Below are 27351 nucleotides of genomic sequence, written 5' to 3'. Positions count from 1 at the left end.
AGTGGGGTTCTGGGTAAGGGCAGGAGGGAGAATAGCAACAGCCTAGCAGGAAGATGGAGGGAATGCAACATAGAGAGCCTACAGAGACCCAGAGACAGAGCCTACACAGGCACTGTGCTAAGCACCAAGGATACAAAAACTGGCAAAAAACAGTCGCTCTTCAAGAAGATTGTAATCTAATAAAGAAAGCAAAATGCAAACAAATATATTTAAAGCAAGCTATACAGAGGATAGATAGTAGATAGTTAACAGAGGAAAGCGATTTAGATTGAGAAGTTGGAGAAGATCCCATAAAGGATCAGATTTTAGTTTAAGATTTAAAGGAAGCCAGGGAAGTCAATGTTCCAACCCACTCCAGATAGGGAGGCAATGAGAAAAAATTCCCAAACCTAAAATATGGATTGTCGTGTTCATGAGACTAGGACCACTGGATCAAAAAAGCTGAAATGTATCATAGGGTCACAAAAGGGACTTTAGAAAAGTTCATGAAGCTCATCTAGGCCAATCCCTTTATTTTACTAATGAAGAACTGTGATGATCAAGTGACTTGTCCAAGGTCATACAGCTTCTCAGCTCCTCTAATTGTAAATGAAATCTTCTTTCCCTGACTGGTGATTGTCTCCTGTGGAAATCTTTATAATCTTAGGTGCATGTGCACTGTGGTTAGCGACCAAGCAAATACTGAGTAATTCATCACACTCAAAAAGTCTAAATTGGGTCCAAAATCATTAAAGGTTGTCATAAGAATGTTGGGCCCAGGGTCAGTTCTGTTCAGAGAATCCTAGAGGCTCTCTATTACAGATCCCTATTACAGGATCTTTAAGTGATCCAGATCTACTTCTGGAAACATTCTGGAAACAAGCTATTATCAGAACTCCTGTCCAAGAGCACTTTGGGGCAGAGAAAAAAAATTCTCTCCCCTCATCCCAAGCTACTTGATATACTTATAGAAGCATTGATCTAGAAAAAAGAATCTCTGGCAAAATTGCAATGTCTCCATAACAGTATTCTCCAAGGTGAAAACTAACATATAAAAAGATTCTTTTGCAAACCTTAAAGTGCCATATACATGTTAATTATTAATACTACTGTTATTATTGGTTAGAATGCTTTATAACCAGAGGGAAAACTGGATGTCAAACAGCCCCAAATTATTGAAAAACTACAGCAAATATGAGCCAGTTTTCACACATTCTTCAAATGCCTAACATTTCAAACCGATGGCTCATATTGCTGAACTACAATCCTGAAAAATGTTATAAATTTGAAAAGTCATTTAAAAAAATTATACGTACCGCATTTTCTTAAGATGAAAAGGATTCCCAGGCATATAACAATTACAACTGTGATTGATCCAATTAGTATATATCTATGTCTTCTCTGATTCTCTGTTAAAAAGAAAACCAAATAAATGCAAATAAAATGATTGTTGTATATTATAAATATGCACTGGAAATGAATTTATACTATAAATTTCATTTCATGAGTCAAGTGAATTTTCTAAACTTTGGGTAAAAATAAAGAATGACAATACCCCTGCCTCCACATAAGGAAGGTAGATAGAATAAACAATGGCCTGATGACATTATTTGGAGGAATTATCTTGTCCCAAAATGGTTCTCCTAAACTTAAAATTTTATCAATAAGGTCACTGAATTACAGACTCTAAAAGTTCAGAGGGATCTTAAACTCTATCTGGTATAATCCACATGGGGATGAAAATTCCTTTTGCAAAATCCTTAACAAATGGTCCTCCAGCTTTCTGGATTCATTTATTTTATTTATTACTGAGTCATTTCAGTCATGTCTGACTCTTGGAGTTTTCTTGGCAAAGATACTGAAGTGGCTTGCCTCTTTTTCCTCCAGATTATTTTACAAATAAGGAAACTGAGACAGAGATAAGCATCTTGCCCAAGGTCACCCAGCTAATAAGTGTCTGAAGTTGGATTTGAACTCAAGTCTTCCTGATTCCAAGCTCGGTGCTCTATCCAGTGCACCACCTACCTGTCTTATCTTCGGGGGAAAAAAATTTATTTGATTTATAGATCATGGACTTTCTCTAAATATAAATTCAGCCAATTATTTGATAATTAGATGGATTTGAAACTGGCTAAATAATCAGACTCAATATATTCATGAATTGGTGTCAATGTCTCAGTAATTAAGTGAAGAGAAAGAAAACAGGGCATTATATTAAAAAGGAATAGTATTTCTATAGTGCTTATTATGTACCATACACTAAATTAAAGCCTTTTTACCTCAGCTGGGCCTCATAATAACTCTGGGAAGAAGGTTCCATTATTAATCTCATTTTATACTTGGGGAAACTAAGTCAAATAGGATTAAGTGACTTGTCCAGGGTTACACAGCTAGCAAGTGTCTCAGGCCAGATTTTAGCTCCCAGGTCTTGCTTCCTATTCACCATACTACCAGCTGTCTGGTGGGGTGAATGTACAGGAAAGACATTAACCAACAGAGATTATAGAAAAATATTTAGAGAAAGTAGGAAAAATGAATGAATACAAGATTGTGGTACTGTAAGAAAAGTGTTAGTGCTAAAGTTCAAAATGCATTAAGGGAAATTTTGCTGTTTTTCAGTCATATCTGACTGTGACCCCATTTGGGGTTTTCTTGTCAAAGATGCTAGTTTGCCATTTGAAGAAGGCTTCAACTTATTTTACATATGAGGAAATTGAGGCAAACTAGTTAAGTGCTTGCCCAAGGTCACACAGCTTGCAGTTGTCTGAGGCTGGATTTTAACTCAGTTCTTCCTGACTCTAGATTCTAAACTCTAATCATTGGGCCAATTAGCTACCCTAGAGAATGTTAGAACGCAACAAAAATGGTGGGGTTTTAGCCGACTCCATTCTCCATGGGAAAACAAAGAGCAGATTAAATTCTTCTTCTATGGACTCTTTCTTATCTCGTTCGCAGGGCTCCTTATTCTTAAACAAGCCTTCCTCTGCCTTGCCTCTTTTATCCCATTCAGATATTACCTCATTTATATCTTTCCTTTCATTGTTAAAAATAAACCTTGGGCGAGAGATATGAATGACAGTTCCAACTTAGAATTTATGACAGAGAGATAGGAGAGCTGGACATAGGAAATGCACCTTAGACTTTGTCTCCCCCTTCTATAGCTCAAGTCCCTTAAGGACAAGGACTATTTTTCTCCCTAGTGTTTAGCCCAATGCTGTTGGGGCAGCTAGATTGCTCAATGGATAGAACATAAGTCAAGAGGATCTGAGTTCAAATTTGTCTCCAGACACTTAATAGCTCCATGACTCCATCTTAAAAAACAAAAACAAACAAACAAAAAAGCATATTGTTACTGTACTTGGTTTTCCCAGGTTAAGGCATTCACCACCTCCCTAAGTAGCCCATTTCAGTGTTAGACTATAATTATCAGAAAGTAATTCCTTATATTGGACCCATAGCTGCCTTTCTGTAATCATTTTGTTCCAATGATTCTTGAATAAAGTTCACATTATTAATTTTAAAACAAGTATACTTATTTCCAACTGGGCAAGTTGTATACTGGATATAGGAGCTGCATAGGCTTATGACACATAGATTTGGAGCTCAAAGGGATCTCTAGGTTCTTGAGATCCCTTTGAACTCCAAATCCGAGTCTAGCCTATATACAGCTCCAACCATTCCTTTTTCAAGTGAGGATCCTATAGCCCAGAAGGATTAAGTCATTTGTCCAAGGTCACACAGGCAAGATATTGCTGAATCAGGATCATAGAATCTAGTTCTATGATACCAATTCCAGTACTCTTTCCATTGTACTACACTGTCTCCTATAATTAATTGTATATGAATACTTACCTTTTGGAACACAGGACTGGAGAAAGAGTTCAGATTCAGTGGTAGATACAGGGTTCGATAAAATGCAGGAAATGCTTTCATGGAAATCTACAGAATTATTTATTTGTACCTCTGATTCAGAAATATTCACATATGGTCCAGCATATTTCCATTTATAATTTAGAAAACGACTATCTTCTGGCCTTTCACTTGAAACCACAATTTTTCCATCCTCAAATGAACAGGAAAGAGTAGGTGGTGAAAGTTTGTCTGGAGAGAAAAAAAAATCAAGCAAATTATGTATCACAACAGAAACTGGTTTGTGTTCTAAGTATATTTAAAAATGAGAGCGGAAAAAGGACCAACATTGTATGAAAATTATAGCAGCTCTTTTGGTGGCGATGAAGAACTACAAATTGAGAGGATGCCCATTAATTGGAGAATGGCTAAACAAATTGTGGTATATGAAAGTAATAGAATAAATATTGTGCTACAAGAAATAACAAGAGGCAGATTTCAGAAAAACATGGAAAGACTTTCATGAACTTTTTCTTTTTTCTTTTTTTTAATATTTTATTTTATTTAATAATAACTTTATATTGACAGAATCCAATTTTTCTGAGTGAAGTGAGCAGAACCAGAAAAAACAGTGCACATAGTAACAGCAACATTGTGCAATTATCAACTAGGATTGAGTTGGCTCTTCTTAGCAATACAAGAAGCCAAGATAATTTCAAAAGATCCATGATAGAAAATGTCATCCACATCCAGAGAAAGAACTGATAAAGTCTAAATGCAGATCAAAGCATACTATTTTCATTTTGGGGAGGGTATTTTTTTTCCCTTTTGTTCTCTTCTCTGACAACATGGAACATACAACATGGAACATGGAAAATACAGAAATGCATTTTGTGTGATATAGTAAACTTATATAAAATCACTTATCATCTTAGGAAGAAGAAAAAGAAAATTTGGAACTCAAAATTTTATTCTAAAAATGAATGTTAAAATTTATCTTGATATGTCATTGTCATTGAATGTCATTGAAAAAAAAAATGAAAAGGTGAGAGGCAGGGGGATAGTAGCAGAAAGAGAAAGCTGGCCTTGGAGTAACCTGTCTCTGACACCTCAAGACTGTGGATTCTGAGTAAGTCACTTAACCTTTCAATTCTCAGCGACTCTTTTAAAACTATAAATTGCAGGCAAAAAGTGCAAACTTATCCCACGGAGCAGGTTTCCTCATCCAGGAGTCCCCAATAGCATAAAAATTAGAGGTCTCTTTTTTTCCTTTCCTACTTACAAAACTATAATGAGCCATAGTCTTCCTCATTAACTGAGAAATGCATAAAGTTACCTTCTCTAAGCAACAAGAGGGAGAATTCTCTCTCTTGCATGCTTTGGAGACTCCTTGGATCAGAACAGAACATGGTATCTGGCCACTAGAGAGAGCTCCTGTCTCCTGCTGTCTGATGATCAGCATGGCTACCTATATACACAATCCAGGTCCCCTGAATGCAAATCTAACAATATTCCCATCATACCATGCTTTCTCTCTTGTATTTATATTTTCAGTCCTTGGCTTTGTATTTAGAACATAGCAAGGGCTGAATAATTTCTTTTTCATCCATTCATTCACAGATATAATCTTAACGGCTTTAAGCAATAAACTAAGATATCAGTTACCTGGACAAATGTTATACATTAAACTACTGTCACTTGTTAATAATTCACAATTGTTAAATTAACTTGCTAGATGGGTCCAATTATTTATCAAGAAATGACGCAAAGATTAAGCAAGTGGATTCTAAAATTAGGGAAAGGCTGGAATAGTAAGGTGTTGCCCAAGGTGTAACTATGGATCCTTTATCTAAGAGGTCAAGATTAAAGAGGACCTTGAAAGTTTCAGTACTCCTTCTATAGGTAGAAAGAAGGAATCTTAGCATGCAACAGGAATCATTAAGAAAAGAAGAAGCTACCAGAAAGAAGGCTTCCTCATCCCATGCTTCCTTGATCCACGTGAGCTCCTCCCTGACTGGGTTACTCCCTAGCTCTTCCTCAAAATTCTTCCCAATGTAGCTTCATTCAGTATCCTGAGGCTTTTGACCACAAAAGGCAATTTCTGTATCACCCAGAAGAGGTTGGGAGTGGGAGATGGAGGAGAAAATATTCCAGATTTCTTCCCTCATTGGGTCTTGTACTCATTGGTTTGGGGAGGATCAGCCCTGAACTGCCCACAACTATATTTGTCTTTAAAAGGACACCTTTTCTACTGTTTACTGTTACAGGACCTACCTGCTAGTGGCTGCTGGTGATCTAAATCTGACCAGCAGAATAGATCCCTTCATGTGAAAGGATGATAACGATACAAGGAGAATGAGAAGCAGTTGCATTCTCTGACCTCCCTCCTCTTCCCTCTTGCATCCAATTTATTTCATTCCCAATCCACCAGCAACATCTATGTCAGTAAAGGCTGATTTATAATTCCTACAAGTTGTTACAATTTACCACTGTGGAGGCTTTCAGAGCACCAACCCACCCCTTAATGATACAGTCCCCTTTAATCCTTTACAGGCTTTCTGGATTTCACACTTAGACATGGTCCTCAACAGTTTATCCCAGATATTACTGGGGTCAATATCTAGTAGAATCTCCTCAATGACCAAAGTGGCAGCATGCAGAGACTATAGGTTCATAGAAAAGGAATCAGAAGGAAAATATGCTTAAATATATATTTTAAACTGAAAGAGTTTAGACTTTTAAACTGAAAGAGACCTCAAAAATCCCATTAGATTGTAAGCTTCTAGAAGACAGGGACCATGTTTTGGGCCCCCTGTCTTTTTTTTTTTTTTTTTTTGGTAGCCACAGCCCTTAGTTCAATGCCTGGTACCTAGTGAGTGGTTTGAAAAAAGGGCTTTTTGGCTAAGTGATTTTCTATTTCACATCTTTCATTTTTTTAATATTTACATAGGAGACTGAAGCCTAAGGATTTACCCAACTGAATTGACTTGTCCCAAATCACAGATAGTAACAGAGCAGGCACTGGAACTCAGAGCTTCCTTCCCTTCACCATTTGGCAGAAACCTACCCCTGCCAAACACCAATCTATACTATCAAACAATCAATCTACTCCCTACACTACACTACTGACATTTAAGCCTCAACATCACCAGGGTCCCCCTTTTTTATCATTATGAAGCAATGGGATACCAATCAAAACTGTTAATTCCCTAATACATCCCACAGTCTTGGACAGACTGGCTTTCTTACCACTCCCACAGACAGCCTTACTTACTGTCCCTCCCTGCCTTAAAAATCTATCTGATCTTCTTTCTATACTCTGACTTAAATTTGAAATTAGCCTATGAAATGAGAATTTGGGCTTGGATGCTTCTGAAGAAAAGTGGTCCTAAGGGTAAGACACTGTGCTAAGATAAACAATACTTGCCCTCATAGAACCTTTATTCTAGGTGACTGGGGATATCAGCGATCTCACAATGTCTGCCATTTTCAATTTTCAGAGCTTATCTTGCTGCTTCTATGATCTGTGCTCCTAGAGTCTTGGGCAAAATAAAACTGGACTTTTGGGCATATTTTGGAAATGTGCCAGAACCAGTGAATGAAAGAGACCCTATGTATCAGTGTATGCATAGTAATGGCTTTCAGCATCTTGTTCATCCAATAGCTAGAAAATGCCAGAATTTAATTGCAGTCAGATTTCTATAGATAAAGGACTTACCCATAGGAAAACCTTTCAGTTGTGTATCTTGATATGTTAATAGAGTAAGATTCTCTACAAATAACTAAGATGCAACTATTAATACTCAAATAGCTTGATATCTTCATAATGATCCATCTTATTTATTCTTTTGCCTCTATGATGGCATTCTGTAAATGTCATTCTTTTATGTCACCTGTTGGTCTACAGGAGGTATTTCTATTGCCTCTATTCTCTACAGGAGGTATTTATTTCTATTATATAGTAGAAGGTAAACTTTGGTAAGTGATTGCTCAAGTTCCTTTCTATGTAATTTTTGGGGGAAGTGTATCCTATAGGAGAATATTTCTATAATGAACATTTTTGTTATTTGGAAAAATGGTTGGATATTATGCAAGTGTTCATAAAAGTTGCATTTGTATCTAATAATGCTTTAAACATGTTTTCCCTGGCCAGTTTAATTTGTATTGAGTTTTATCTGCAGCTTATGATATTTTCCAGCTTTATAACATCAGTCTATGCAGTACATATACAGAAAATTTACTAAGATTGTATATGTGTTACAAGAAAAGTATTGTTTTCAGATCCCATTACAAAAACATATGAATTCTTACAGATTTTCACAGTTAAAGCAAAGAACTATCAAGAAAGCGTAAAAGGTAAATTTCCCCCTTGAAATCTGGATCTACAGATGTCTTAAGCTTTTATTTAAATACCTGCTGCTAAAGAAAAAGACAACATGTGAAAGATGAAGTGAGTTAATTAGAACAATTGTGTAATGATGGTTCCTATGTTTCATTGATTTAAATCTCAGATCTTTAATAATGAAACAGTATTTTCATTGCCAGAAATTCAAACTGTCAAAAAAAAAAAAAAGAACTTGAAAATAAATCAGTTAGTCCATGCTAATTTTTTTGAAAGCTTAATCTAGTGTTTTTTAGCTGTCTCAAGATATATAACTGGTATATGTAAGCATTGAACTGAATCAAATACCCTAATTTAGTATTTTCTATTCTTAAAAATATTTGATACAAATCGTTCTCAGATTGTACAAAAGAATAACATCAGCAACTTTTAAAACAATAAATATAACAAATTATACAAGTGCAATTTATGAACTCTGCAAGAGTGAAGTTATTTTTATGAATCTTCAAAAGCAAAAAAAAAAGGAAATTCACATGATTGAGTATAATTAAAATTTCTTTGCTTCAAACTAATTCAGTCAGTTTGAAAGTAAAGTTAAAACTTGTGAAACATTTAATTATTTTAGATGGGTTTCTTGTGTTAGCAGGATAATAAACTTATCGATTTAATAAAGCTTTTGCTCAAAATAAAAAGAATCTACGTTCTGTTGGGAGAATTGTGGAGTAGACAGTTCAACATATAAAGAGAAGGTTCATGGCCTCCAGGAACTTGTTTTGTTTTGGTTGGAGGCAGAGGGGAGAAAGCAAGGGAGAGAGTAGAGTAAGGCAATTAGGGTTAAGTGATTTGTCCAGAATCACACAACTAGTAAGTGATTGAAGATAAATCTAAACTCAAGTCCTGTGCTCCATCCACTATGTTACCTAGTGGCCCTCATAAACTTGTTTTTTTTTTTTTTTTTTTTAATTTTCAACTATTTCAACTATATATGATTTTCCCTTTTTAATTCCATGTTTTATTTTTTGCATGTAAACTCATTATTCCAAGAAGTGATCTATGGGTTTCACTAACATGCCAAAGGGGTCTATGAAATAAAAACAAATTAAGAACATAACTTCTCCATTTGATTACGTAAATAAAATTACTGAATTGTACATATCCTTTGACCCAGACATTTCCTTCCTGGCAATATACCCCAATAAAGCAGCTGAGAAGAGAAAGTTCCCATACACTTCAAAATATTTATAGCAGCACTTTTTTTGTGGCAGCTAAGAATTGGAAACAAAATAGACCCCTGTCAATTGGGAAAAGGATAAACAAACTGTGGTACGTGAATATAATGAATTATTATGATACCCTAAGAAATGATGAATACAGAAAAGCATAACAAGAACTACAAGAACTGATACAGAGATAAGTAAGCAAAACACATAGCAAATAACTAATAAATGTCCTTTACTCAAATATGGGTTGTTTGTTAGTATTTAATTTAAAATTATTTTATTTCATTGTTTAATAAAAACAATATACACAGCTTCAGCAATGAAAACAGTAAGAACCATACACACAAAAATAAAAAGTGAATGTTGCAAAATTATAAAGAATAAGCGTGGCTTGAAAGAAAAAAGATCTGTGAGGAGCCACTCCAACCCACTCTTTCAGAGGTGAAGTCCACATGGCAGACTTTTCTGCAGGCTTTTAGTGTATTGATTGGTTGCTTTGACTTTTTTTTTGTTTTTGTTTTTGTTTTTTGTCTTTTAAAAAATGCTTCCTTTTTAAAAATATGAGATAGTTCTCTGGGAAAGGGAGGGACACTGGAGGAAATGAAGTAATATTTTAAAAAATACATCAAAAACACCTTTTTTTTTTTTTTTAAAGAGCATTACTTTCTATTTATGGGGCAAAGGATAGCATCTCTGTTTCATTGGTAATTAGCATGTCAAGCTATCTAGAGGAAGGCCTTCAGCATGTTGGTTGGTCCCCATCATGGAGGAGATACGTAGGAGGACTTGTACAACGACTATCAGTATCAGCATAGTATGGTGGTTAAATAAATAAATAAATAAACAGCCTCCCTTAGGAAAATTTGGGTAACAGCCTGCCTCTGCACTTTTTAGTGCCCAAGGCATCTCTATTAAAGAAAAAGCCATGAATTGAATTTTCTCATTGGGATCAGAAAAAATGTAGCACAGGATGAATGGGTATGTGTGTTTAAATTTAAAGGGAATACTGAAATCAGTATCCATCAAAATCTCATTGTATTATGCAGAATCTAATACAATATTACCTGCATATTATATTATAATTTAGGTTTTTAAGGGGTAATTCAGTGGATAGAGTACTGGGCTTGGAGACAGGAAGAGGAGTTTAAATCTTGCCTCTGACACTTACAGGTTGTATATTCCTGGGGAAGTCATTTAACTTCTGCCTGCCTCAGCTCTCTTATCAATGGGTATAATACCAGCATGGAGTTGTTGTGAGGATCAAATAGAAATACGCGAAAAGATTTTTGCTAATTTTAGAGTACAATAAAAATGTCAGCTCTTATTATTGCTTTTATTATTGTTATTAAACATGCCAACACGAAGACTGATAGCCCAAATACTGGCACAATCTTTTCTGAGTCTCATTACACTTACTGATGCCAGATAACTTATTAAGATATGCAAATATAATTGCAGAGTTCCAGATTCTCTTCTCCCAATTCTGGATTTTCAGATTGCTCTAGCTCTCCTATGATTCATTCTTTCAGAGACACACCTTAATCCTCCAGGAAGACAAACTTAACCACTGCCTGCCTCATGGTCTACCTGGAAAGGAAATAGACCGACTTCATGACTAAAAGATGAAATAATTAACCTATTCATAAGTGTTCATAATTAATTAATGCAATCCATTGCTCATTAAGAACAGAGTTATATGCATAACTCTCAAAGAAATGCCTGAATTAATCTATTAAAAAGGTATTACTGCAATTCAGATTGAGGGCAAAGTAGTTCATCTCACTTGCATGAACAATTCTTTAGTACAGTTGGAAGGAAAAACAATACCAGAGTTAGCATTTCTCTGAAGTACAGGATTTCTCACCCTGGGAAGTCCTTTAAGCACTGCAATCAAGTGAAAAAAGAGCCTCCTAACTCTTCCTTTATTATCCGCAGGTGATTGATCTCTCTTTCCTGCTCTGCTCTTGCTAAACCTGTTTTGTTACCTTAGCACAGTGGTTCTCAAACTTTTGTTTTCAGTATCTTTATCCTATTAAAAATTATTGAGGATCTCTCCAAAGCGTTTTTGTTTATCTGGGTTATATTTATAGACATTTACCATATTGGAAATAAAAACTATTTTTGAATTTGTAGACCCTCTAAAAGGGTTTCAGAGATCCCCAAGATTCTCTAGACCATACTTTGAGAACCACTGCTAGAACAATCTCTGTTCCTTCAAATCCCTCTCTAGTTTAACAGACTGTTAGAACTCAAAGTTCAACTAGTCCCACACTTTGGTTTTATATGGGATGATATGTGAATCTAGCCCCAGACACTAACAAGTTATGTGACTTTGGTGATCTCAATTTCTTTGTCTGCCTCAGTTTCCTTATCTGGAAAATGGGACCCACATCCCAGGACTATTGTGAGGATCAAATGAGATTTTATAAAGCACTTTGCACAGTGCCTAGCTCATAGTAGGTGCTTATTGACTCAGATTGAATTTAAATAGCAATCTTTTCTGCTTTGACCCAAAACCCAGAGTTTTCCTCTCCCAAATTCATTCATTTATTTGGATTTTTTTTTTTTGGACTAGGTAAAAGAGGAGATTCTTTGCCTTCATTGCTACCTAACCTTAATCACTGAATGGGTACATCCTCCCTCAAAAAAGACCTTAGCTTAAAAAGGCCAAGATCTCCCATTTCATTCTGGGCCATCCCCAGTGTTCTGGTCTACATTTGGTCCTTGGACTCAAATGCCTCTGGAGGGAAAAGTGAGGCAGGTGACCTGACACAGCCTCCCTCACTTCAGTCCAATTCACTTGCATGTCATGGAATCATCTCCCTGATGTCATAGTCCTCTTCAAGGATGAAGGACAAAGAGCCACAACAGCAGATGTCTTTATTTCCTTCCTTCTTTTTTAATACCCTTTCCTCTTTCAGATTTCCCAACACTACTCTGTCTTGATTTTCTGAATGTTTAAATGAAAGGCCACATAGCCAGAGTGACAAATTTAGTATCGCAATCCTAGTATCTTGCCTCTCGCTTCTCTATAATGCCATATCTTTGTTATCCACATCTAGCATCTCATTCTAAGCACTTCCTTCTATAGTTTTGACTCTGGAGTTAACGACTTTAGGAGCGAACTGTCCACTATCCTGAAATCCCTTATCTAAAAGCTCTCCCCTCCTTTCCACTTGGGTGACTCTCAGTTCTGAGTCACCCACTGCCAAGTAGTGGACTGGAGCCAGAACCAATTGTAGACAAGAGTATTTGTACTTCAAGAATCAGCAAATGCTACAGATGAAGGCTTGATTTGTTCTTTTGTTGATTACCTAGACTTTAGAAGAGAGATCAGAGAAAATGTTAATAATGATAAAGAATAAACATAAAAAGTGTACGCTGCATACAGGTTGCTGTTTGTTATTTTTGGAAAGCTTATTGTTAAACATTTACTAGTATACTCCTTAGTCACTCCCATTGTTTACTTTCTCTGCTTTACTCCTGAATCACTTTGAACTGCTGTAAGAAATCCCCAAAATGTGCTAGCTGGCTTCCCTACACATTTGTCATCTTGTTTAATTGGGCTCTTATTCTTAGTAAACAATCTCTTAGTTTTATTGTATTGATTTCTTCCTTTCTATTTACAAAATTACTCCAGTTTCCTTTATTCTAGAACGAACAAATAATTCTTCCCTTGCAGATTTCAGAAAATTTAGAATTTCTGAAATGTCTGCTAGTTCCTCCACTTTTTAACCATCAATTCACTCATACCTAAAATCTCAGAAATTCAATTTCTGTCTATATCATTCTTCTTTAAATGTTCACAGAAAAGTTACTATAAAATGACCTCTAATTGCCAAAACTAATGACTCGCTGTTATTCTTCATTTTTCATTTGACATCCTCGCCACTATTTCCACCATCCCTAATGTTCCTTATAGCCTTCTCACTTTCAATGGCAACACCCTAATTCAAACTTCCATTTCTCACCTACTGTCTTGTCATATATTTTATATAATGGAAAGTGTTTAACAACTGGCTTCTATTTCAAAAGTATGATGGAAAAAGCTTAACAACAGACTCTATTGGGGGAAGAGGGATGTGCACATGATACACTTTTAAATTGAATCTGCATTATTAACATTTTCTCTGTCAATCTAAGTCAACACAATAAAAAAAAAAAACAATAAATCATCCCCTAATTTGTAGAATTTTCTAAGGCATATAAATGCTCAGATGGAAATTTTAACTATCAGCTTTCATGAGCTGGCTCCAAATTAACTTCCTAAAATACTGCTTTAGTAATAACTAAAATAAATATGGTATTTTTATATCTATATCTATAATCTTATTTGATTTGTACAATAATTTTGTGAGTATCGTACCACATATATTATCATTCCTATTTTATTTATTTTTATTCTTTATTTATTTTTGCTGAGGCAATTGGAATTAAGTGACTTGCCCAGGGTCCCACAGCTAGGAAGTGTTAAGTGACTAAGGCCACATTTGGCTCAGGTTCTCCTGACTTTAAGGCTAGTGCTCTATTCACTGCACTACCTAGCTGCCCTTATCATTCCTATTTTTATAGGTACGGAAATTAAGCTGAGAGGCTATAAAATGTCCTAAATAGTCACTATTTCAATTGTGGGATTTGAATCCAGGTTTTTCCAGGTCCAAGTCCAGTGTTTCATCTCTTGTACCATCTAGTTGTCTATGATGAATCTTGGAGGTCATCAAGTCCACTTCTGCCTTTCTGACAAATAAGTGACTTGTTCTGAGTCTCATATAGGAAGGGGCAGAGCCAGGATTAAAACTCAGGTCCTCAGATGCTAAAACCATCTGTCTTACTTTGCCTTAGCAGAAGAACACTCTCAGTGGAAAAAGAGGGCAGGGGAAATTAGTAACTGAGGAAGGATAGCATTGTTTACAGACGAGGAAACTAAGGTCCAGAGAAGTTGGGATTTGCCTCAAATCACAGAGTAATTGATCAGAGGAAGGCTTTGAATACAGAGCCTCTGACTCCAAAACCAGGATTCTTTTCACTCCATCAGAGTCTCTTTAAACTTCCCAGGTCTTCTGATCTCCAGATCCAGCACTCTACCCACTAGGACACTCAGCAGCCATGAGTCATGAGAAGAGGGATACATTCTGCTTGGCCACAAAAGGCAGAACTGGAAGCAAGGGGTGGAAGTTTCAGAGAGGAAGATGTGGTTTCTCTGGAAGGAAACTTCCTCAGTATTTCTATTCCAAAGTACAATGAGCTGCCTGAAAAAGAAGCTGGTTTCCCATTTAGTCATGTCCGACTCTTCATGACCCAATTTGGAGTTTTCTTGGCAAAGATACTAGCGTAGTTCGTCATTTCCTTCTCCAGTTCATTTTATAGAAGAAAAAAATGTGACAAACAGGGTTAAGTGATTTATCCAATGCCATATACCTAGTAAACAGATGAGGCTAGATTTGAACTCATAAAGATGAAGCTTCCTGAATGCAGACCAGACTATCCACTATGGTGCCATCTAGCTGCCCCAGATTTCCCAAGGTCTTAAAATGGAAACTGGATGATCTCTTCTAAGGGATGTATATTGTAGAGGGACTTCTGATTAAGGTTGGGCTGGACTACTGGACACCATGTCCCAACTGGGTGCCTTTGCACTGGTGGATCCCCACACCTTCAATACTCTATTCTCTTACCTCTCTTTTTTTGAGTTTCCTTCATTTTCGTCAAACTTCTATTCAAATCTTAGTTTGGATAGAAGGCCTGCCACTGTCTCCTCAATTGCCACTGCCTTTCCCTTCCAGATTCCCTCCCATCTTCTCTTTATACATTTATATGTTCTCTCATTCTTTTGAATGTCAACTCCTTTGGGGAAGAACCAACTGTTTTAGGGGGAGGAGTTGGGTTTGTTTTTTGTTTCATTTCGTTTTGTTTTTTGCTTTTCTTTTGCATTTATCATAGAACTTGGCACATAGTCACCACTTAAGAAATGCTTGTTGACTGACTGAATGGACTGAACATCCCCTCTGGTCCTTTCTTACTCTGAGATTTTGGAATTCCTAATTGAGGCAGAGATTATCTTTTCTTTAGCTTGTTCTGCTTTATAGGGTTACTTTTAATTTGGAAACATTGGTTCATCATCACAAAATATTTTTTCTTGTTAAATTAAATATTTTCCAATTAGGTTAGTTACAATTCCTAGAAGAAATAAGCAAGAGCTAAAAAAAATACTTGAATTATTTTTTTAAAAGGAAAAAGCAAAGCTTGCACCCATTTCTTAGAAGTATACATTTCCCCAAACATCTAACTTACAAGAAATAACCACACCCAAGAAATGCCAATAAACCCCAAGTCCATTTTTAGTAGTCCTAAGTGTGGTCTGATTGAGAATAACACATCTGGACATGGAACTGAGCTTGTAAAAAATACAGAGAGGAATGCCTTTTGCCAAAGCCAGCACCATCTGCCATATGCTCATCTTCCCCAATTCCCAGCTCACCAGGAAAACCACTGATTTTAGCTGATCAGCCATTTCTATGTGTGATGAAACATAGAACAGGATGTGGAAAAGGGGGAAGTGGCTTCTACATTTTGCTCTTAAGGGCCTGTTACAATGAGCCATTTGCAGAGAAGAGCCAGGATGTCCCAACAAATGAGGAGTATGTCTCTAGCATGACATGGCTGAGCACAGACTATTTCTGAGACAAGTTTCACAGACTTCAGGCTGCTAGCCATTTGAAAGCAAGAAACATAGATTTAGAAAGTATGAAAACTTCAGTGGGTAAAAAAAAAATTGGTTTAGGGCCAGAAAAACCAGTTCTTCTGATGTGGAGGCTCACAGGAATTCCTGATATGAACATAACAGCCACAGAAAGGTTTTAATTCATCATAAGAAATGTTTGGAAATCTTGAAGAAATGAAACAAATGTTAAAAATTGCTTTTAACATGTAATGGAGAAAAATAAAATATAAAATAATTTTTAAATGAGGCAAAAAAAAAAAGTGAAAAATATGTAGTGAGCAAGAACTTTTCCATTACTGCATAGATTCAAGCAGAGAATGGATGATTACTTGTCAGGAAGACAACAGTGGGGAATTTTTTACTGGGCAGGAGATGAAATTAAATCGCTGCAATCCCTTTGAACTTTTAGATTTCAGAGAGGAGAAAGGTTTCTCATTCCAGTATGATTATCTTGTTGGTGTCTGAAGTCCCTCTGAGATTCTGTAATTATCTGTTTTATAGGATAGTTATGTCTAAAAATGTGACCACCAAAAAGTAAGGCGACCTGGTGGATGGAGTAGCAAATTTGGAGTCAAGAAGACCCATAGATAGGTCTTGCCTTAGTTCTTTGCTGGCTCTGTGACTCTGAGAGTCAACTAAACTCTACGCCTCGTTTTCCTTATCTATAAAATGGGAAAGTTGGATCTGATAACCTCTAAGAGCTTTTCCAGTTCTAAATGGATAATTCTTAACTAATAGCAGCTAACATTTATATAATGCTTTAAGGTTCACAATATGCTTTACTCCATCTATTGTTATCTCATATGCCTCAGAATAGCTTTGGGAGGTAGGTACTATTATTACTTCTGTTTTACAGATGAGGAAATTGAGGTTTGGAGAAGTTAACTGATTTGCTCATAGGAGTACATGTAAGAGATAGGATTCAAATCCAGGATCTCTAAACTCCAACAACCTTTCCACACTACTTCATTGTCTTAATGAATGTAGCTTCCTTGAAACTAGAATGTCATTTAGGAAATTTTGTCACATTTCCCATAACCCCATGTGACTAGCTGTCCTGAAAATCCATCCTTTTACCATTAATATTCCTTGAAGGCTGCTACTAGGAAACCAAGTACAGAACATCAAGATCTCAGAAAAATTAAACTTACCAGTGACTCAGAGATCAATGGAAAGAGACAGAGGGGGTATAAGTAGGCTGTAACAAAGATGGTATTTTTAAGAATAAGTTATATATGTAAATATGAGGCCAGTCATGTAGAAAGAAGGAGAGAAAACAAATGGATAGTCTAAGAGGGAAGGGCTGCAACATGTTAAATGGATTTGCAGATTTACATAAAGATGTGGGCAAAAATCCTAGAAACCCAAATTTAGACCTGGAAGTAATTGCACAGGCGTTTTGGTCCAATCCCTTCATTTAGTGATGAGGAAATTTATATTCTCACTCTATGCCGGGCATTTGACCAAGTATTGGAATACAAAGAAAGGCAAAAATATGGTTTCGGACCTCAAGAAGTTCTAATGGGAAAATGTAAAACATGTAAAGTTGGAACATCTTAGTGGTATAATGGACAGAGATCTGGACTTAGAGTCGATTTCAAATCTAGTCTCAGAGACTTACTATGTTACTCCAGTAAAGTCACTTAAGCTTTGTTTGTCTAAGTTTTCTCAATTATAAGATGAGGATAATATTAGCAATTATTTCCCTAGATTGTTAGGAGGATCAAATGGCATGATAGCTATAAAATGCTAGCACAGTGACTGGCATGTAGGAATGTTACATAAATATTAGCTATTATTATTATATATATATATGGTATAAATGAAAAGTAATCTCAAATGGAAGTAGGGGGAGTGGGAGAAGAAAGAGGAAAAGACAAGGAAAAGCTCCTTCAAAAGGCTGGACTTGAGCTGAGCCTCGATGCAAACCAAAGAAACCAGGAAGTAGAAGGAGAGAAAGCATTCCAAGCATGGGCAGCAGTAAAAGAGCAGAGTTATAAAAATATAGAAATTAGAGCATTTAGAAGTAGAGCGGGGTTTGACAGTGTCAAAGGTCCCAGAGAGGTTAAGGAGGATGAGGTTTAAGATATGTCTTTAGATATGGCAATGAAAACATCATCATAACTTCAGAGAGAAGTTTTGGTTGAATGATGATGGCCAGACTTTAGACTTACAAAAGAAAGAGAGAGCAAAGAGGAAATGTTGAGAATGCACAGCTTTCTCAAGAAGTCTGACCATGAAAGGAAGAAAAATATAGTATGTTAGCAAGCAGAAGCATAAGATCAAATACAGATTTGTTTTAAAGATGGAAGAGATCTGGGAATGTTCACAGGAAAAGGAAGGAGCCAGGAGCTAGGGAGATTGAAGATTAGTAAATGAGTGGGGCTGACAGAGAGGCAACCTACTGAAGAAATTGGGATGGAAGGGGATAAAAAGTACATGTAGAAAGTTTCATCTTGACAAGAACAAAGGTCACCTATGAAATAGGGGCATAGAAGGAAATAGTAGGGGAAGAAATCTGAATGATATGAGATGAACAGAAAAAGAGAAGGAAGAGTTATTGAGAATTGACTTATTATTTTTGATGAAGACTAAAGCAATTAAGAGTATGGGATGAGATAGTACCCTGAGAAGCTTAGGAAGAGATGGAGAAGTTTGGGGTGGCCACTCTTGTGAGCGGATATTGAACAGATTAGGGAAGTATAAAAAGATTATCTTTCTGCAGTGAAGTTGAGATTTTGTAACATAAATTTGTATGGTCTCAGTCAGCACTGCCATCGTTTTCCCCTTTCCATGGTTTGTCAAAAATTCTAGCATAGTGATTATGGTTGGACAAGAGATTTCAAACTCCTGAATCAGTTTCCTCAACTGAAACGATGGCTTATGCTGCCCTTTCCAGATTTACACTATGATCTTAAGATCCTTTCTCTTGTCCACTCAAGGATATAAGTACATCTACACAACCCACATCAGTTTAATCAAAGAATTGATCAGTAAGCACTTACTAACCATCTATTTTGTTACAGCTGGATGGTGCAGTGGATAGAAATGCCAGGGTTGGAGTTAGGAAGACTCATCTTCCTAAATTAAATCTGACCTCAGATATTTATTAGCTGTGAGACCCTGGCAAGTTACTTAACCCTGTTTGCCTCAGTTTCTTCATCTGTAAAATGAGTTGAAGAAAGGAAATGGCCAACCCCTCCAGTATCTTTGTCAAAAACCAACCAACCAACCAACCAATCCAAATGGGGTTATAAAGAGTCAGACATGACAGAAAATGACTAACAACTTAATCATCGACCACATAACAAACACTAGACATACAAAACCAAACATGAAACAATCTCTGCCCTCAATGAGGGAAGCAGTACGGGGACACATACTTTCTCTACCCCATCCTAAATCCATGGATCAGAAAACTCCCAGAAAAGGAACCATTCTCTCAAAGCGTTTTGTAACTGTCAAATCCTTCTCATTTCCATAATTATTCATCGTAAAGAATTCTTAAAATAGTGAGAAATGTATCTTTTTCAATATCAAAATAAAATTTATCCTTCACTGAATCTTAGTATCTCACTGTGGTGTGGTATGGTATGACAGTGGCTTGGGGGCTTGAAGGTTCTACTAGCTAATTTCACATTCTGGCTGATTTGACTATATCAGATAGAAGTCTATTGAGCACTGGCTAAGGACACCCTATGGATGTGGGCAGATTATCACAAAACAGATCACCAGCAGATGAAAGTTTTTGGCCACAACAGCTCACAAAGACTTATTGCTGAAAGACAAGGATGTGGCAATCTTCTTTGGTAGAGAGAAAGGGCCCACATCAGGAAAATCACAAAGGTTCACAGTCTAGAGTTCAGAGCAAGTCTATAAAATAAATGTGCTACTTACCTAAAACATAAAGATTCACGGCCTCGCCTTCTGGAAGATTCAATGATTCTATTTTATATGCCCCTTCATCAGATCTTGTTAAATTAGAGATGGTAAGGTTTCCAGATTTAAAGTCTAAAGTAGCCCTATTTGTAAAGGGTGTAAAATACTTAACTTCTTCATCCAATTGCCAATCTGCTACTTTATCTTTATCTTTCTTCCAGGTAATATCCTTAAATATCCAGTTATTTAAATTCTCTATGTTTAGGTGAAATGGTGAAAGTGTAACATTATCATTTTTGCAGCCAAATATCTTCATGGACTCACACTTCCCGAAGTCTGAAAAACAAAAAGAGATAAATGGAATAAAATCCTATAAACACATTGATAATATAATCATCCCATTTGAGATACCACCTCCTTCCCAGCCAACAAAAATGATTTCTAGTCTAGAGAGCCAACATCATCACCAACTGAAAGCTCACTATGTGAAGATAACAGAAGGCATTAGACAGCACCTGCCTATAACAGCTTCCAGTCTTATGAAGAAAATGAGACAAACTCAGAAAACATTATCCCAGGTAGCATTTTTGGCACATGCTAATAAGTCAGTGCTTCCTGCTTTTTGGCACATTATTCAATTTAAAGAGGAACCATCAGATTTCAAAAATGGATGTTAAACTTTATTTTTCTTACTCTTTTTTTAAATGGCTAATATGGAAATGTTTTACATATTTTCACATATATAATCAATATCTTATTGCTTGCTTTCTCAATGGGTGAGGAAGAGAGTGGATGGAGGAAGAGAATTCAGAACTCAAATTTTGTAAATAAATTATAAATTTTTAAAATGGGTGTTAAAAATAGATAGTCAACTGAAATTTCTCCCAAGTGTAATCAGAACTGAAAGAACGAATTCTGGGGGTGGAGCCAAGATGGCAGAGTGGAGCCAGGAAGCTGCTCCAGCTTTCCCAGTTTTCCTCAAAAATTACATGAAACCGAATCTCTGAACAGAGTCTGATGGAAGAAACTATTCTCCACCTCAAGATGGATTGGAAGGACTTCAAGGAAAGTCAGTCTCAACAGGTGTTCAGCCCAGTTCAGAGTCCAGGAAAGCCAGTGAAACTGCCTGTATTCACCATCAACATCCTTGTCATTGTTTAGTAGTTCAATTTACAGATATGGTTTTATTATTGGAAATTATATTGAAGAAGGTAGTTTACCACCCACTCTATTCCTTTACCCTAAGGACCACTCAGGCCTTTCCATCTATCCTGCAGTTGGCCCTTCTTCCATATGTTTCTTCCCTAAATTAATGTGGGAGCTATTTGAGATCAGAGGCAATCTTACTTTTTGGAAAAAAACTGTTTTCTTAGTGCTTTACACAGAGAAAATGCTTAAAAAATGCTTCATACATTCATTCATAATGCAAGGTGGGCATGGTAGTTAATATGCATCAGCATAAAAAAGAAATCTCCCTAAGCTGTGATGATCTTACTATAATAAGATTAAATTTAATAATCAAAGAGATAAAATCTTATAAAGTTAAAAACAACTAATTTCACAAATATAAATGGGATTGGGGAGGGAGAGAGAAAGGAAACATAGCTAGAAAGCAATTTCTGTGGGGGGAAGGATAGGAAGCATAACTAGAAAGTAGTTTGTGGGAATGGAGAAAGAGATAGGAAAGAAGCATTGCTGAAAAGCATTTTGTGGAAGAAAAAGTAAAGCTAGAAAGCAGTGAAAAAGGTCTGGACCTTTGATAAGATTGGAAGCTCCAGGCAGCTCCAGTGACTGCCATCTTGGGCAGTAGTAAGAGAGTCAGGATAGCCAGAATGACTGAATAGACAGAATAACTTCTACCTTGGTCATATATTAAAACTCTAATACTGGTTTTAGTTCTGAGTGTCACATTTTAATAAGGTAATGAGCAAATTAGAGACTGTCCAGAGAAGACAAACAAGATGGACATGAAGCATATGAGGAACATCTGAAAGATCTCGATGTAAAAAAACTGGTGACGAGAGAGCTATCTGTAGAGTTATCCCATGGAAGGTGGGCACTGAAAATGTTTGTGGCAGCCCTGTTTGTAGTGGCTAGAAGCTGAAAAATGAATGGATGCCCATCAATTGGAGAATGGTTGAGTAAATTGTGGTATATGAACATTATGGAATATTATTGTTCTGTAAGGAATGACCAGCAGGATGAATACAGAGAGGCTTGGAGAGACTTACATGAACTGATGCTGAGTGAAATGAGCAGAACCAGGAGATCATTATATACCTCAACAATGATACTGTTTGAGGATATATTCTGATGGAAGTGGTTCTCTTTGATAAAGAGAGCTAATTCAGTTTCAATTGATCAAAGATGAGCAGAAGCAGCTACACCCAAAGAAAGAACACTGGGAGATGAATATAAACTGCTTGCATTTTTGTTTTTCTTCCCGGATTATTTATACCTTCTGAATTCAATTCTCCCTGTGCAACAAGAAAACTGTTCGGTTCTGCACACATATATTGTATCCAGGATATACTGTAACCTATTCAACATGTAAAGGACTGCTTGCCATCTGGGGGAGGGGGTGGAGAGAGGGAGGGGAAAAATCGGAACAGAACTGAATGCAAGAGACAATGTTGTAAAAAATTACCCTGGCATGAGTTCTATCAATAAAAAGTTATTAAAAAAAAAAAGAAGGTGGGCACTGACATAGAGCTTGAAAAATCATCAGAAGTAGTTTAGGTTCTATTTGCATCAGATCAAGAATGTCCTCTCCAGTATAAATCCCTGACTCTGGAACATTTAGTCTTCACTTGAAGACCTTCAGTGATGAGAAAAACCACTATATCCTAGGGCAACCTATTTCTCTTTTAAATAGCTCAATTAATAACCTGGAACTTTTTAAAAATCTGCCATAAACTCTATTCATTGCTCTTTGGTCTATCCTCTAGGGCCAAGCCAACCACATCAAATCCCTCTTCCACAACTAGTTGAATAGTTAAAGAAGATCACTATGATGTCCTCCCTTACTCCTTAAGTCTTCTCTTTGCCAGGTGAAACATTTCCAGTTGCTTCAACTGATTTCAGGTCCATTCTTGAACTCCCTCACCATCCTGGTGGCTCTCTTGCTTTACAAATTGCAAGTAGATCAAATATGTGTACTATAGACAAAGTAGGGTAAATTTACTCAAGTGTAGATGTACTATGAGTGTGTAATACAGATTAAGTGCACTACTGATTTTGATCAAAGCTCTATTAGCCATTTATTTGCCTACATCTACAAATGAAATTTGTTATGATTTTTAAAGAGAGCCCAAGAAACCTTGTAGGAACTCTTCCTTAAGCTTTTAGTGTCCCAAATAGAAAACTTTACATATCGCTCATGTGTTATGAACATGGCTGAGAAAAACTCTCCTTTCATCTTTCACACACCACAGTGTGTTGAAGATAAAACCCAATATTTCTTAGGAAAAACTAAAATAGGCACATTGGAAGTTAACCTTGAAATATCAAGATAAGCTATAAGGATAAGAATCCAAATGAAGGAGAAAAGTACAAAAGGATTTCGAAAGTTTATGAAGTGCATGCTAGTGAAAAAAGAGATTTCTATGACAAAGGTGGAGAATAAGGCATCAAAGAGAGTGGTTCTGGTGATAGCTTTGGTTCTCCAAGTGATATTTTTCCTATGTTTTTTGGAGGAGGTGGAAAAATGCAAAGGGAAAAGAGAGGTAAAAAAGCATTCTCCTAATGGTGTGACAAGAAAACTGGCTGCAGAAAAGAATGTAAATTATGATAAATGTGAAGAGAAACTGGAATTGGAATGAGATAATTGTATTATATATTTAAAAAGAATAGCTTTGCACAATAGATTTACAGTTTCATGTGCAACCTTTTTCATTATACTATTGATGAAGTCTTCAATATCAAGTGTGGTTAGCTAAGGAATTGATAAAAATTAATCCCTGAGATAGTCAGGAAGAAGGTGCTAATAGAGATCAGTTCCATTCCATGGTCCCACCCTCTGGGAAGGTCATCCAGTCTGAAATCCAAGTTATGACAAATCCCTGAGATCCATCCTCTGTAGAGGTCTCCAGCAGTCTCACTTTGCCATGTCATGTCAGAAATCTTAGTCATATCCCATTTTCCCTTTAAAATCTACTTATGTGCCATACCATGGCTGCTGCCTCACTCCGCCATGGCACTGTGCTGAAAACAAACTTGTTTTATTCCATAAATTAAAGTAAAATGAATTTTTTTTAAAAAAAGAATTCTTCAGATAGGACTTGGAATAGTTCAGCAAATTCAATCAATTTCCATGGAATGCCTGGGACATGGGGTGGGATGGGGTGAAGAAATCAACCACAAAGACAAATGAAAAAATTGTAATGGAAGCAAAATTGTTCATAAGAAAAAGATCCTGGAAGTTTATATTGCCCAGGGCATGAAAGGCATCTAGAAGATAACATTCCATCATGAAGGTGACTAGGAACCAGACTTTTAGCCAAGAAATATTCTCACTATTTTTCATCAGAAGGACAATGCTATATTTAGATGATGAGATGAAAACCTTTTCATGGGTGTGGCTATCCAGTCAGCTGAAATACTGTGTGGCTTTCAGAAACCGTGAAGAACTCTTGACTGTAGTAATATAGTCATTACTTCTCATCCTGGTCAGATTATCAAAGACATTCGATGTGTGCTGAATAAAAGCATGTTACTTTATTACCAGATTTACTGAAAAGGGGATCCTAATAGTTAGATTTAAAATAAATTTCCCAGAAAATAGCTTTCATCAGATAAGCTAAGGAAATAGAAGAGACTGAAACCCTTTGACCCACCTCAAGTTAGCCCCCATTACAATTCAGAAGAATATGAGTATCATCCCTGAGATGGTGCTCCCCATCAAACCTCTTACTGGGGGCTATTAAATAATCTTCATTGTAATGCTGATTTTTGAATGCAATAGTGCACAAATGAAGAACCACTACCATTTTAACACTCACTACTACCTATCATTTTTGTTGTAATATTCAACACAATAATGATTTTTTTGAAAAAGCTGGTGAATAAAATCCATAATATATAATGATGACTTAACAACTTACAATACTCAGTATGAAAGATAATTTAACATCATTAATTCTTTCTTTATGGTAAAGAATCCTCTGAGCATTTTTTTTTCTCATGTGTGTATGCAGTAGCCTAGATTGAGGCTTGATTCCTGACTAACTAAACGTACACAAGAATTCATAATTATAAAGCTTTTTTTTATATTTTATTTTATTTTATAATAACTTTATATTGACAGAATCCATGCCAGGGTAATTTTAATTATAAAGCTTTATCATTAAAATTTTGTACTAAAAAATGAAATAGCTTTTTTTATGCAGATAATGTTCTAACAAAGAATATGGAGTGAAGGTTAGACAACAACAATAATTATACTTAGCATTTTTGTGTGCTTTAAGTTTTGCAAAACATTTTGCATATATTATGTGATTTGATAAGTAGCTTATTTCAGAAGTAGCTAACCTTAAGTGATTTTTCAAGATAGCAATTTTAAAAGCCATTCAATTCTGAATGTCTCACACATTCTATACCAAAATATTTTTAATAGTAGATTGGAATTTCCTTGCTTTGTCTCTCTCTCGTGTACTGCTAATCTAATTAATATGCAGGGATTGTCCTTTTGTTTTAATATTTTTCAATGGAATAGGAATGAATATATGATTTGATCTGGAGACTTTTGAATTAATCTAAAGAGTTCCCCCAATCAAGATGATGAAATTTGAGAAATAAGGGAATTGAGAACATGAGGATAGCAAGTAGTTAATTGTGTAAATTGAACCACATTAACTTCATCTTATGACTCAATTCTGGATTTAGCTCAGTTTCCTAGCTACAGAGGGCTAACCTAGGTTCAAACAATACAATAAGGTTTCCTTCCAATTCCCATGATTTTCTGGCAGGGCAGAATTTGGACTAGCCACTGTGGGTAATCAGACCAATATGAGTTTAGCAGGCTCTGCCACAGGCTGGACACAGATAGTTCCTATGAACATTTGGGGTAGATTCTCTAATTTTGCATATTTTACATTTCTCTTAGGCTACTTTAATTCTGTTTGCTCATAAAGCACAGCACTTTCTAATGTCATACAATCAATTCTAAAATTCTTTTTTATTTTTAAAGCTTTTTATTTTCAAAACATACACATAGATAATTTTTCAACACTGACCCTTGCATAGCCCTGTGTTTCAGATTTTCCCTTCTTTCCTCCCAGCCCTTCCCCTAGACGGCAAGCAATCCAATATTTAAACATGTTAAAATATATGTTAAATCTAATGTGTATAAACATATTTATACTATTCTCTTGCTGCACAAGAAAAATCAGATCAAAAAAAGAAAGTAAATGAGTAAGAAAACAAAATGCAAGCAAACAACAAGCAGAATGAGAATGTTGTGTTGTGATCCACATTCAGTTCTAATTCTAAAATTCTTTAGAGAGATCTTGAGAATATGCTCGTACTGCTTTTTCTGACCACACTGTGAGTACTTGCCTTATGTGAGTCTTCATAAAATAGTCTTTTTCTGCAAACATACATTTGGCACTTAATAAATGTGTGTTCCCTCCCTCCTTCTACTGAGAATAATATAGATGAAAAAGAAAAGGTAAATCATCAACAGATACTTAAGAAGTAAAAGATGAATTTAAAAAGGGTAACAAGATCCTAGAAAAAGTGTCAGGAATGCTAAATCATGGGAAAAGGGGGAAGAAAGCAGGCACTAAAGAGGAAATGGTCATTACAGAGTCAGCATCCACCTTCAAGAACAGTTCATTCCAAACTAACCTGAGAATTCCTTTTTAAAAGAGGGTTACCAGACTCTCCTAGTTAAAAATATAGTAGAAAACACAGATTTCAAGGAAATGTTTGACAGTAAAACATTTGAGATCTCTCATGCTATTCTTGTAGAAAAGATGAAGAGATGTGGGTAAGAGGATGATATAATTAGATAGATTATCTGGTATCTTCAACAGGCTCTTGCATGTGAAATGTGGTCATCTTTCCAGCATTCCAAATCTCTAAATTGTTCAATTTCTAACAAGGAAGGTTTCACTTGGGAGTGAGGAGCAGATACAAAGAAGTGAATGAAATGCCATCAATAAAATTAAATTTTAAAAAGAAAATACCCGTTTAATGCAATAAAACTGTGATGTGTGTATTGTATTTTTGTCTCTCAATTGATAAAGGGAATAAAAAGGAGGACTGACATTTTTATCTCCATCATTATTCAAATAACATCACATATTTCTTCTTCAGGCATTATATCAGAGTTATTTTCTTTCTTGAATCCTGGCAGATTC

At 36.0% G+C, this 27351-nt stretch overlaps 1 protein-coding gene and 1 pseudogene across 1 annotated transcript in view; one reads left to right on the top strand and one right to left on the bottom strand.

The window, feature by feature from the left end:
- CD58 (CD58 molecule) overlaps positions 1-27351 on the bottom strand; it is a 78930-nt gene that overhangs the window by 8823 nt on the left and 42756 nt on the right. The window contains exons 3-5 of the mRNA XM_051992925.1: positions 20009-20326; positions 3832-4080; positions 1296-1388 (exon numbers count right to left, since the gene is read on the bottom strand). Of these exons, the coding sequence (XP_051848885.1) occupies positions 1296-1388; positions 3832-4080; positions 20009-20326 (660 nt within the window). The remainder of the gene's footprint in view (positions 1-1295; positions 1389-3831; positions 4081-20008; positions 20327-27351) is intronic.
- LOC127559205 (dnaJ homolog subfamily A member 1-like) lies at positions 24183-24800 on the top strand (annotated as a pseudogene).

Source organism: Antechinus flavipes, chromosome 4, assembly GCF_016432865.1.
Source record: "Antechinus flavipes isolate AdamAnt ecotype Samford, QLD, Australia chromosome 4, AdamAnt_v2, whole genome shotgun sequence".
In the NCBI taxonomy this organism is placed as follows: domain Eukaryota; kingdom Metazoa; phylum Chordata; class Mammalia; order Dasyuromorphia; family Dasyuridae; genus Antechinus; species Antechinus flavipes.
This window is presented reverse-complemented; position numbering and strand designations above follow the sequence as displayed.